We start from the raw sequence: 14378 nt of genomic DNA, 5'->3' as shown, positions 1-14378 counted from the left end.
TCCTGCCGTGTGTCCAGGCAGCGCATTAGGGCCACAATGTGGGTATTTTTGAAAACAGGAGAAAGAGGGTGATAGATTTTGGGATGTGTTTCTTCATTTTCATGTTCGCTTTACAAAGAAATCGGTCTTCAAACTAATACTTTTATGAAAAAAGTGTTGTTTTTTTTTCACCTGATATGCATTAAATTTAGCAAAGAACTGTGGGGTCAAAATACTTACTATACACCTAAATAATTATGTTATGGGGTCTAGTTTTCTAAATGGGGTCGTTTATGGGGAGTTTCTATCGTTCTGGCAGCTCAAAGCCTCTCCAAATGTACAGTGGGGCCTAAAACATTTTCAAGCAAAATATGAGTCCTGGAAGCCTCCGGGTGCTCCCTTCCTTTTGGGTCCTGCCGTGTGTCCAGGCAGCGCATTAGGGCCACAATGTGGGTATTTTTAAAAACAAGAGAAACAGGGTGATAGATTTTGTGGTGTGTTTCTTCATTCTCATGGTCGCTTTACAAAGAAATCGGTCTTCAAACTGATACTTTTATGAAAAAAAGTGCATTTTTTTTTTCATCTGCTATGTATTAAATTTAGCAAAAAACTGTGGGGTCAAAATTCTTACTATACCCCTAGATAAATACCTTAAAATGTCTAGTTTTCTAAATGGGGTCATTTGTGGGGGTTTCCATCACTCTGAGACCTATGAGCCTCTGAAAACCTGGCTTGGTGCAGGAAAACAAAATGTACTTCAAAATGTATAAAATTATTATTCAATTTGTAAGTCCTCTAAATTGCTGAAAATTTATTTTATTTTTTTCAAAAGTGCTGCCAAAATAGAGTAAATAGATGGAAATATATATTTAATTAAAAAAAATTGTACAGTATGTGTGTACATATGTGACATATTGCAGTTAAAAATGTGGAAAAATGTTAATTTTTACAAAATTTCTTCCATTTTTCTATTTTTTTATTAATTTCCGCAATTTGTATCAGTCTACTTTTACCACTAAAATAAAGTACAACATGTGCCGAAAAAACAATGTCAGAATTACTTGGATATTCAAAACTTTCACAGAGTTATTCTCTGATAAAGTCAGACATACCAGATTTGACAAATCTGGCTTGGTCATTAAGGTACAAACATGCCCGGTCATTAAGGGGTTAAAGCAAAAATTTTGCTTGGTAGTAGTTTGTTTGGGGTTTTACTTGTATCTCAATTTATAATGTGGGGGCATATGTAAGCTGTGCGTAGTATATCAGGGCATAATAAGGTGGTATATATTAATGGGGTAAATAAATAATCAAATTATTAATCCATGCATGTGTGGGTACTCTTTGAAGCAATCCTTTATGCACAGGCCAGGTTTATTGGGCAGGTGTTCCCATTTGGAGAACTTCACTGGAAAAGTGTTGCCCTGGTACAATACTGGCAGCCTCGCTTCTAGGAGATGTGCTTGGGCTCTTTCCCTTTACTGATTCCCAAATGTTAGGTTACTTGATAACCACCTCTTGAGACAGAAGTAATATTCTCCTCTGGCCTAAACACCAAGATGTTTTTTTTTATTCCAACCTTATGCCGTAGCTTACATGCAAACCTTTGATAACTTTTTATTCTATTTTCTGGGGGACAAGGTGATCAATAAACCTACAATTCTGGCATTTTTTCTGCAGTTACAGGTTGTTTTTCACGTTCTAGTTGCCTCAGTGTGGGTCCCATTTTCATAGCTCCCCATAGACTTGAGTCTATCAAGGGATCTGTGAAAACTGAACAAAATAGGACATGTTCTATTTTTCAACGGACACTTCACATGGTCCGATGAAACAATGGCCGTGTGAATGGCACCATTGAAATGCATGCGTCCATGTGACGGCCATTGTTTAAATGGGCGTCACATGAACGTATACCACGATTGTCTGAATTTGGCCTAAAGCCTCGCCCAGTCGCACATTATAGATGTAAAAAATTTACACAAATTACGCAGGTGGGAGGAAAAAGACCCAATATATGAAGGCTAGACACAACATTTCTGGTGGGACTACCTCTAATATACATATACAGCTGTCTAAGGAGTGACACAAATTATGTAGGCGGGAGGGAAACGACCCAATATATGAAGGCTAGACACAACATTTCTGGTGGCACTACTTCTAATATACATATACAGCTGTCTAAGGCGTGATTGGGATTGTTTTTTGAATAGTAGGTATCCTACTACTAGTTTACCAGACTACGTTTTTATGTGTATGTGGTAGATTCAATGCATTCTACTACAGATGCTACTTCAGATAATATCAGAACCGATAAAAACAAGGGGACATATACAAAAACACCGAAAAAGGCCATACTTACAAGTGGACACAGCCAGGTCAGAAACGCTGATGAAGGAGTGAGCAGGTGTTTTAAATAATAATAGCCACTCCCACTAGTCTTGAGGGGAGTGGTGTGTGTGGTGTATGGGATGTGTAGTAAGAAATAATAAATGAATAGTGTGTGTGCAAGTGTAATACTATAAGTGAAATATAGGGGGCAGTAATGAGTGAAGTGCCTCAATAGAAATAAATGGATAATGGGGTGCAAGTGTGTGAAACATGGAGGGATAGTGTGTACGTCATGAGGCACAACGTGTATAGCCAGGTAGAAGCCTATTTGTGACGCCTTGATAGTTCATAGAGCGGGCTACCCTGCTTGCTATGCCAAACAACAACACACCATGCTCTCCCAGCATCAAAGACCCGGCTGTGTCCAAGAGAAGCGAATATACGTAGTAATGAAAAATACCTGGGGTATTAGTGATCATTTTGGCCAAAAGGACGCAAGCTCGCAATCCACGACAAGGATCCCCAGACTTGCGAGTCCTTAACTCCTTAACTGGAACAGAATGTTCCTGATGCACAGACAGAACCGATAAAAACAAGGGGACATATACAAAAACACCGAAAAAGGCCATACTTACAAGTGGACACAGCCAGGTCAGAAACGCTGATGAAGGATTGAGCAGGTGCTTTAAATAATAATAGCCACTCCCACTAGTCTTGAGGGGAGTGGTGTGTATGGTGCATGGGATGTGTAGTAAGAAATAATAAATGAATAGTGTGTGTGCAAGTGTAATACTATAAGTGAAATATAGGGGGCAGTAATGAGTGAAGTGCCTCAATAGAAATAAATGGATAATGTGAAACATGGAGGGATAGTGTGTACGTCATGAGGCACAACGTGTATAGCCAGGTAGAAGCCTATTTGTGACGCCTTGATAGTTCATAGAGCGGGCTACCATGCTTGCTATGCCAAACAACAACACACGATGCTCTCCCAGCATCAAAGACCCGGCTGGGAGATATCCTCTTATGTCTGTTGTCAGAGTTCAATGCAACGGCTCTTGTGTTCTTCATTTGAAGCAATTGCATTCTGTGTTTCTTATAGTCATTGCTGTCTGGGTCTGCCTCTCGTTAGAAGTGATTGCTGCTGGAGATCTGATAGTTAATTGGTGTAGGTTGATTGCTGTTAATGCTCTACAAATGTGAATGCTTAATATTTCTATAAATTCCATGTATTGCTAACCTGTATGTGCACTTATGATGACATTGAATGTATCCAGGAGTGTTCTCCACTGAGGTATCTTTAGGTCTATACTAATGCTGCATACCTTTGTCTCACTACTATTGGGTATCATGCTAAGTGCCTTGGTTTTCCTTTCTCTTATATTCTATCGTTATTTGCTTTATTGTAATTTGCCGGGTTGGGGGGTGCGGAACACTGGCTAGTCCTTGTCCTGACACTTCTCCTCTTAGGGACTCACTGGTTGACTCCGGTGTCTATTAGATTGTTTCTCCTTGAGTAGCTCAAGGAGTGGGTGATTATTTCGCCCGTTCGTCTGTCTTTGTTGTCGTGTCTCCCCTCCTTGTCTGTCTTGTTCTATTCACCACTGCTTTAGTGCATTCTATTTGTGTGCTCCTCTGGTTGAAGGAAGTGATGGCACAATTGAAAGTCTGTACCTTTAATGCTAGGGGGCTTAATGTCTCGGAAAAACGCTCGCAAATTTTATATAACATGCACAAAGAGCGAGTACATATCTTGTTCCTACAGGAGACTCACTTCCAGGTGGGCCATACGCCACAATTTACAAATCGATATTTTCCGACACAGTTTCACAGTGCCAACCCGGAATCCAAGTCCAAAGGGGCTAGTATATGTCTCCACAAGTCACTCTCTAATAAACTCATTGATGTTTTGGTTGACCCAGGAGGTCGGTATGTTTTTCCCAAATTGTCCATACGCAATAAGATTTTTACTCTGGCTAACTTGTACCTCCCCAATCAGGACCAGGCTAGAGTGGGTCGCTTGTTTTTGAAGAAATTGGAAGAGTTTACCGAGGGCGTTTTAATTGTGGGAGGAGATCTTAATCTGACTTTTGATTCCAGGCTTGATACCTCCTCGGGCAGGTCTACTGTTCCTAAATCGCACTTGGGGGCACTAAAGACTGTGATGCATTCCATGCAATTGATTGACGTGTGGAGGATTCTGCACCCTCAGGTAAGAGAGAATACTTACTTCTCCCCATTGCATAATATGTACAGTCGGATAGACGCTTTTTTGATTAGTCATCATCCTACTACTAATGTGGGTCCCATGATCTGGTCAGATCATGCCCCGGTGTTTCTGACTCTTACGTTTCCTGACTCGGTCCCGAATTTTCAGTCTTGGAAACTTAATGACAATCTATTACGGAATAAAGTGTGTGTGTCGGCTCTTAAGGACTCACTTTCCGGGTTTCTCGAGGTCCATGAACATGACCCTACCCCCTTGCCACTCCAGTGGGAGGCACTGAAATGTGTCATTAGAGGAGTCCTAATACAACACGGGGCACGTTTGAAGCGAGAGAAAGGGGTAACTATTGTGCGTCTCCTGACTCAGATTCGGGATTGGGAATCATGTCATAAACGAATTCCATCTTCACAGGTTTTTGCGGATCTTACTACAGCGAGAGAATCCTTACGCTCCCTCATAGATCAGTCCCACGCCCGGTTTAGGGATCGGATGAGGAAGCATTCCTACGAATTTGCAGACAAGTGTGGTAGGTCTTTGGCATGGATGTTGCATCCCCGTACACAAGCGTCCTACATCCCTAAAATTCTATCTCCCTCGGGCAACGAGGTTCATGACCCGGCGGGTATTACTGATTGCTTTAGACATTATTACTCGGCCTTATATAATATTAAAGGTCAATTTCACGATATGCAGGCTGAGGCGTTGCGGGATAAAATCGATCATTATGTGCACAATACTGCGTTGCCGTCTTTGGAGGATGGGGAGACTTCGGGGCTCGAGGAAGATTTTGTGGAATCAGAAGTGGAGCGTGTTATTGGAGACTCACCCTTGGGCAAGAGTCCAGGGCCCGATGGGTTTAACAACAAATTCTATAAGACATTTAAGGCTCAACTGGCTCCCTTTTTGACGAAAGTCTTTAATTCTGTGTCTTCCTTGTGTCCCTTTGCTCCCCAGTCCCTCGAGGCTCACATCACCCTTTTACCAAAGCCAGGCAAGGATCCAACATCTTGCGCTAACTTCAGACCCATTTCACTAATTAATGTAGATGTAAAACTTTTCGCGAAGTTGCTTGCCTCTCGTTTGTCACCTTTGTTGCCTGGCCTGATACTGGATGATCAGGTGGGGTTCGTATGTGGTCGGGAAGCGCGGGATAACACTAACAAAACTCTCCTTTTAACATCATACTGCCAATCCCGTAAGATACCGATGTGCTTACTCTCGGTAGATGCCGAAAAAGCATTTGACAGAGTGCACTGGGTGTTCCTCTGCAGTGTCCTGGCGCATTTTGGCCTTGGCACTACTATGGTGGATAGGATAATGGCATTATACCATAGACCTACGGCTCGGGTTCGTGTTAATGGACTTCTATCTGATTCCTTGTCTATTGCTAATGGCACGAGACAGGGGTGCCCACTCTCGCCTCTATTATATGTTCTGGTCATGGAACACCTGGCCGTGGCACTGCGGAGCAACCCTAATGTTAATGGTGTACGTGTTGGATCACAGCATCATAAACTGGCGCTTTATGCAGACGATCTTCTTGTATACATTACAACTCCCATGATTTCTTTGCCATCTTTGACTGAGGAATTTGAGCGTTTTGGTCATCTAAGCAATTTTAAAGTAAATTACTCTAAATCTGAGGCCTTGAATATATCTCTTGATGCTCCTCTGGCTACCCATCTCGCTCGGGTTTTCCCATTCAAATGGAAAACGACGTCCTTAAAATACCTGGGGGTGCATGTTCCCACGCAACAGGCAGACCTGTTCGCCTTGAATTACACGCCTATTCTGCAGCGTACTTTGAAGGAATTGGCAGAGTATGGTGGGAACCGTATGTCATGGTTTGGGCGTATCAACGCGGTCAAAATGGATATTTTGCCCAAATTTTTATACCTTTTCCAGACCGTCCCTATTGTAGTACCATCAGGCTTTTTCAAGACTTTACACAGGGCCATAACTAAATTTGTGTGGGGCTCCTCTAAGCCTCGCATCCGTTTTGCTGTCCTTAGTCGTCCAAAAGTAGATGGGGCGCAGGTCTTCCAGACTTTAAACGATACCATCAAGCTGCATTGATTATGAGGGTAGTGGATTGGTTCCGCTCGGAAACAGGTAAGCAATGGGTGCGCATCGAAAGAGACATGTCTCCTCTTGCATTGTCCTCTCTGCCGTGGTTGACTGTCCTACAGCGCCATATGCTATCTTTGCCTTTCCTCACACGTCAGTTTCTTGTAGTCTGGGAGCGAATCTTTGGTGCTGCGGGCCTTGTTCATCGCCCGGGTCCTCTGACTCCTCTCTTTGACAACCCCTCCTTCCCTCCGGCGGTGGGTGTTGACACATTCCTCTGTTGGGAGAGAGGAGAGGGTGGATATTTGGCTGAGACCCTTACTCCTGACGGGGCCATCTTATCAATGAATGTTGTCTCTGAAGCCTGCCCGGGGAGACGATCAACCTGGTGGTCATACTTACAGTTGCGTTCCTATCTCTCTTCCATGGAAGACTGTCTGGTGTTGTTACAGGATAGGACTCCTTTGGAACATTATTTGTCTTTATCAACTGCCCCTTCTCATGTCTTGTCCTATTTACATGGGATTCTCCTGCCCAAATTTTCTTTCTCTCAACTGTCCTTCACTACTGCATGGGACAAGGAAATGGGGGTTCAACATTCTGAAGAGGAATGGGGTACTTCTTTCTTTTTAGCTCATAAACTACCAACGTCTTGTTTTGCTCAAGAAAAAAACGATAAAATACTCACCCGGTGGTATCGTTGTCCTGCTTTGTTGCATAGGATATTTCCTGATGTGTCTGCTGATTGTTGGAGGTGTGGGGAGGCTCCTGGAACCATGTTGCATATTTGGTGGGACTGTCCCAGGATACGTCCCTTCTGGGGAAAGATTTTTGACTTGGGCAACAAGCTCTTTCACACTGAGGTCCCGACCTCGGCTTCTATAGGATTACTCTCCATGGTTCCTGGATCACTCCCACACCTCAAAAGGGGTGTCTTTAGGCATTTCCTGACTGCGGCGAGAACGGTGATACCTCGTCACTGGAAGTCTCATACTTTTCCTTCTTTGACGGAATGGGTAACAGAGGTGAACGGGATTATGAGGATGGAGGAATTGCTGTCCGCTGACAGGGGCAAGTCTGTGCTCTTCGTCCAAACTTGGGCAGTGTGGTCTGGATTCCGGGGTGGTACTGATCTACCTCTCTGGCTGGATGGAAGGTTCTGAGCAACTTCTGTGATCTTTCTCCATGCGCTATGTCTGTCTGTGTTTCCCTTTGTTGTCCGGTGTCTTGTGTTGGTGTTATAATATATTTGTGGCACTTATACGTACCAACTCTTATTTTACTGGGGCCTGGTCCCCATGTTTATTGCACTATCTTGATGTGAACATGGTACAGTTAGTACCACTGTATTTTGATTCATACGCACTTTAGATGGCTGGGAGGTTACCTCCCATTGATGTTCATGCATTTTATATACTGTTCATATACTGTAAAAATCTGTATTTTATATTGCGTGCAAATTTTTTGGGCAATATTGTACAATGTTTTATATGCTGTAATCTTTTTTGCAAAATAAAAATCTTGATAATGAAAAAAAAAAATGCAGCAAAAACGCAGGAAATGGTGCGTTTTTGCCGCAGTGGAATGTCTGGGTTTTTAACGGAATTGTGGCAGAAATTTTCGGCAAAAAATTATATGTGTTCCAAAAAGTTGCCATTGAAAAATAGAATTTTTGTCACAAAAAATAAGCGCCCACACAGCTACATTGATGGAAAAAAAAAAAAGTTATGGGTCTTGAAATGTGACGATGAAAAAATAAAAAATATTGCTTGATCCTCAACTCCCAATATACCCTTAGTTGTTGATGCTAACTTGGCAATCCCAGAGCATTCACTATATTAACATTAATATAGTAGTTAGGACATCGAGATAGGAAAAGAAAAAAGGTGAACATCAGAATGAGTTAGGGCACGTTCAGACGTGGCGGAATTGCTGGGGAATTCTGCTGCGGACAGTCCGCAGTGGAAATCCGCAGCAGACAGTTTTTCCATTGGTTTCAACAACTTCTTAGTTAACCTCGTGCAGACGTTGCAGAAAACTTTGCTTCGGAACATAGGCTGCGGTGCAGAATTTGCAGACAGCAGCATGCACAAGCTGTTGCGGACTTGTTGCGGAATTTCCCCAGTGACTTCAATGGAGTTTGAAAATTACGCAATGAAATCCGCAGATCTAATGTGTGTTGCGGATTTGCTGTATGTTGCGTTGCGGATTTCTTTCAGGAACAGGATATTTCATCATTCTGATGAGGAAGAGAAAATCTCAATTTTCGCCTTCCAGGCTTATTACATGAACACAGAGCTATTACCATGGGCAGATATAGGTGAATGGATATGGAAGTGTCCACTCTTATTAACCTTGTAAGTAAGGGTATGTTCACACGATTAACAAAATACGTCTGAAAATACGGAGCTGTCTCCAAGGGAAAACAGCTCCTGATTTTCATACCTTTTTTGAGCAACTCGCGTTTTTCACTGCTTTTTTCGCGGCGTTTTCGCTGCATTTTTTTATGGACATTTTTGGAGCTGTTTTCATTGGAGTCTATGAGAAAACTACTCCAAAGACGTCCCAAGAAGTGTCCTGCACTTCTTTTGATGAGCCGTCATTTTACGCGCTGTATTTTGACAGCGACGCGTAAAATGACAGCTCGTCTGCACAGAACATCATAAGACCCATTGCGAGCAATGGGCAGATGTTTACCGACATATTGGAGCCGTCTTTTCAGGCGTAATTCGAGGCGTAAAACGCCTCCATTATGTCTGAAAAGAGGTTGTGTGAACATACCCTAACTTTACATGTTTATGTCATGTTTTCACTAATTTACTTGTATGTATGATGTCTGAATAGCAGCATCTGCAGTATGTATACATTATTATCAACATATGTCTCATGGGACTATAGAGTATAAGGGCTAAGTCACCAGCAGGTGCGGTTTTTATTATTGAACTCCCCAGTAGCAATAGAAACTCCAATCAATATTAAATAGAACACAAGAGGAAACGGAGTCAGAAACTATTAAATAATGTAAATTGCCAATGGCATAGAAAAATACAAATTTTATTGGACAATACAGGTAACATGGTTAAAATCAGACTACAAATCAGAGGAAACTGTATATCTCCAATAGTATAGGAGGGGAACTCAGGTCACAATAAGGCAAATAGCACTACAGATACATCTATCGGTAATTCTGAGTAGTTGCAGTATAATAGATACAGAGAAAAGATTAGCTGCAAACATGCACAGTGTTGCTACATATATGTCGAGTAGCAGGTAATAAGAAGTAAACACAGTGGTAGACAGAGAAAGTATCTGTAAGATCAAGCCTGTTATCTAAGTCGACATAGAGTGTTTAAACTGAACCTATCTTAAGTGCAAACACTGGGTGTATTGATAGATACGCTAAGTTGTGTTACAGGTATTTAAGGTTGCAAACAAATCAATGCTGGTACTGACCCATATGGTTCCACGGATGTAGTAACTCCCAGGTGTGTTGTCCAATAAAATTTGTATTTTTCTATGCCATTGGCAATTTACATTATTTAATAGTTTCTGACTCCGTTTCCTCTTGTGTTCTATTTAGTATGTATACATTATAACAAAGATAAACATATAACATATATAACATTATTCATAAGTACAAATTAAACTTCAATATGCACTGTCTATGAAAGAGAGCAGGGTGTGAATCCGCAACGACAAATCCGTAGCATTTTACCTAACATTTTAGCCAAATCCGCAACGGAATCCGCAACGCAGATTATATGCGGCTTCGATGCGGACAGTGTCTGTAGCAATTCCGCCACGTCTGAACATGCCCTTATTGTCTTCAACTTGAATTCTAGCTTTTAATTGTATTATTCCAAGTGCAGTGTCCGTTTATTTCAGTAAAAGTGCTGCACATGGCACTGAAATTCAAAGTAGGCCACTACCACACACAATGTAAACACTGCAGAATTTTCTAGCAGATTTTGCAGTGGTTTGGCAAGAGGAATTAACTTGCTGCAGATTTATAATCAGCAGAGCAAGTAAATTTATACATATTTTTCCATAGCATATTACTGCTGCATTTAATTGTAGCTAATCTGCCACGTGTGCACATACCCTTACACTTTAACTTTTAGGGCATGACCAGATGTGGCGTATTTCTTTCGCCACTGTCCGCATCAATGCCGCACATAATCTGTGTTGCAGATTCTGTTGCGGCCCTGCCTAAAATGGGCATTAAATTGATGCGGACTAGCCGTTGCGTATTGAGGTGAAAGTACTTCCCTTCTCTCTATCAGTGCAGGATAGAGAGAAGGGACAGCCTTTTCCCTAGTAAAAGTAAAATAAATTCATACTTACCCGGCCATTGCCTTGGTGACGCGTCCCTCTCTTGATATCCAGCCCGACCTCCCTGGATTACGTGGCAGTCCATTTGACCGCTGCAGCCTGTGATTGGCTGCAGCCGTCACTTGGACTGAAACGTCATCCCGGGAGGCCGGACTGGAGGAAGAAGCAGGGAGTTCTCGGTAAGTATGAACTTCTATTTTTTTAACAGGTTGATGTATATTGTGATCGGAAGTCACTGTCCAGGGTGCTGAAACAGTTACTGCTGATCGTTTAACTCTTTCAGCATCCGGTACAGTGACTATTTACTGACGTCGCCTAGCAACGCTCCCGTAATTATGGGTGAACACACGTAGTCAACTGTAATTACGGGAGCCCCATTGACTTCTATGGGCCTGCACGTGCCGTAATAACGGCCCGTGATTACGGGCATTTTTACGTTAGTGTGCATGGGGCCTCAGTCTGGCTGTAGACCTAGAAATACATAGGTCCAGCCAGAATGAAGAAATGTCATGTTCGTAAAACAAATACGCTACGCAGCACACATAACATCTGCGGACTTAATTGCAGAATTTTGACTCTCCACTGAAGTCAATGGAGAAATTCCGCAATGAGTCCGCAACAAGTCCGTTACATGTCCGCAACAGTCAGTGTATGCTGCGGACACCAAAGTCCGCACCGCAGCCAATGGTCCGTAGCGGAGTTTTCCGCAATGTGTAAACGAACCTCACTAAAAAGCTGTGGAAAGCAATGGAGAAACGTGTACACTGCGGATTTCCGCAGCGGACTGTCCGCAGTGGAATTCCAGCGCAATTCTGCCACGTCTGGTCATGCCCTTGAAAGTAATAACTCCCATATAAATGAATGTATGTCAAAAAACAGTGTTCATTTTGTTCACTAGCGTTAAAGGCTACAGTATGTTAGACACCTTTGAAAATGTTTTTTGTTGTTTTTTTATATAGAAATGTGTATCAGTATGTTTGGGGCAACTTTCTAATTAATTTTATTAAAAATTATTTGTACTTTTTGAGATAGAGCTGCTTTCTATCCTCTATATAGAGGAGGTGTATCTATGTAGCTATGAAACCTGTATCTGTCAGGTCAGTGGCACTGACGGGTTCAGTGTCAGCGGGTCATGCGTGTCTCTGACATGCAGGATTGAGCTGTTACCGATCACATCTAAGTTCATAACTTAGATGTGATTAATAACAGGAGGACCTGCTAATACTGAACCCGTCAGTCCCGCTGAATCACGGATACAGGATTCAGTACAATATACAGCTGCTCTATATACAGGATAAAAAAGCAGCTGTATATCAAAAAGTAAAAATAATTTTTAATAAACAGTAATTAGAAAGTTGCACCAAGCACAATGATACACATTTTCATATTTTAAAAAATGTTTTCAAAGATGTACATAGCTTTTAACCCCTTTCCCGACATCCGCCATATATATACATTGCATGTCGGATGGGGGAATATGGAGCGAGCTCACACGCTGAGCCAGCTCCATAGAACAAGCGTATCGGCTACAGCCGACACTTCAGGGTAACGAGCGGGATCCTGCTTGTTTAACCCGTTAAATGCCGTGGTCAATAGTGACCACGGCATTTAAATGACTGGAAACAGGTGAGCGTCCCCATGTAACGTTCTCATGCCCCACCCCGCGACACGATCACTGGGTGACGTTGGTTGGAATGGCGAGCTGGGGGCCTTATGAAGGCCCCTAGGTCTGCCATCTTTGCACTCCTATGAAGCCCTGCCTCAGGCAGGGCTTCATAGGAGAGTGTCAGTATCACAATATACTGCAATACATTAGTATTGCAGTATATCATGCAATCAATCCAAAGACCTAGGAAACCTAGGGCACATGTAAAATAACGTTTTTTTAATTAAAAAAACAAAAAAACCTTTTCTATTTTCCCTCAAGCACAATGTAAAAAAACAAAACATTAATATAACTGGTATTGTCCGTAAATGTCAGAACTATTACAATATATCATTATTTAGTCCACAAGGTGATCGTCGTAACAAATTAAAAAATTAAAACCGCCAGAATCGCTGTTTTTTGGTCACTTCATCTCTGACAAAAAATGGAATAAAAAGTGATCAAAAAGTCTCATACACGCCTACATGGTACCAATAGAACTACAGCTCGCCCCGCAAACAATAAGCCTGCATACCGCTCAATTGGCAAAAAAAGTAAAAAGTTATGGCTCTCAGACTATGGAGACAAAACGAAAATTTTATTTTTAACCATCAGTTTTCCTTGTAAAAGTAGTAAAACATAAAAAAAAGTATATATATTTGCTATCACCGTAATTGCATTGACCCGCAGAATAAAGTAAAAATAAAATCCCCTGAAAGATTGAACAATCGCTGTTTTTTCCCTATTCCACTCCACAAATATATATTTTTTTCTCGTTTCCCACTACGTTATATGGTACAATAATTGGTGCCGTGAAACTCTACAGCTCGTTCCGCAAAAAAAAACAAGCCCTCATATGGCAATATTGATGGAAAAATAAAAAAGTTATGGCTTTTGGTAGTTGGGTAGGAAAAAACTAAAGTGAAAATCCGAAAAATGGCTCCGGCGGGAAAGGGTTAAATAAATAACTTATCTCCATTAGTATAGATTTTTCTACCATATCAACCCATATGCACTGTAGCCAACCATAATCATAAACCATAACGTGCTAGGATCTGTGCCCAGAATATATATTCATGTCACACAGCATAGCTATCCTCACAATAACTGTTTATATAGGTGACTGTTCACTAGCTGGAGCCCAGGCTGACATATACAGAATAGACCTTCAGTTTTTATGCTTATGTACGTCCCCCTCAGCACTCACCATTTCATTTTCGTCTCCTTCATTAAGCACAGCACGATTTTCTGCCATTCTGTCATGTACCAGTGCCACAGTGTAGAGCTCAGCATGGGAATGTAATCCCTACTGACCTGCAAACTTTTCACTCTGATACTTTTATTTCCTGAAAGTACAGCCTCCTTATTTGCCTGAGGAATCTTATTGGATCTTGTTTTTACATAGGAGATTTTTATGTTGTATTTAGAGCAAATAAATATACTTAAGAATAACCTTCAATGAATATATTATCACCTGATATGAGCGTTAATTACATTACTTCTATAAAAACGATGTGCGAATTCTGTACTTTCTGATTTGATTCCTTGAATTTTCTTCTTTTTTTTTTAAATGGGGATTTAATAGACATTATTTGTTTAACCAGGGAGACCATTGATGTCCTGAATTCTATTCACAAGATACACAGACCCATGGAAAATCACAATATTTATTTATTTTTTACTTATATAAAGTAATAATATAGCGTCGGAATATTCTGCAGAGCTGTACTCAGATTGTCCTCACTCATATCAGTCCCTTTCTCTAATGGGGCTCACAATCCACATACATAGACACCAGGG

General features: G+C 41.5%; 1 protein-coding gene across 2 annotated transcripts in view; it reads right to left on the bottom strand.

The window, feature by feature from the left end:
* Positions 1–13872, bottom strand: part of LOC142759520 (putative cation-transporting ATPase 13A4) — a 122425-nt gene extending 108553 nt beyond the window's left edge. For both annotated transcript variants that reach the window (XM_075861767.1, XM_075861768.1), the window contains exon 1: positions 13786–13872. In XM_075861767.1, the coding sequence (XP_075717882.1) occupies positions 13786–13833 (48 nt within the window). In that variant the 5' untranslated portion in view covers positions 13834–13872. The remainder of the gene's footprint in view (positions 1–13785) is intronic.
* Between the last annotated feature and the right edge of the window lie 506 nt (positions 13873–14378).

This window comes from Rhinoderma darwinii, chromosome 4 (assembly GCF_050947455.1).
Source record: "Rhinoderma darwinii isolate aRhiDar2 chromosome 4, aRhiDar2.hap1, whole genome shotgun sequence".
NCBI lineage: Eukaryota > Metazoa > Chordata > Amphibia > Anura > Rhinodermatidae > Rhinoderma > Rhinoderma darwinii.
The sequence above is the reverse complement of the archived record's forward strand: the minus strand, read 5'-3'. Positions and strand labels throughout refer to the sequence as shown.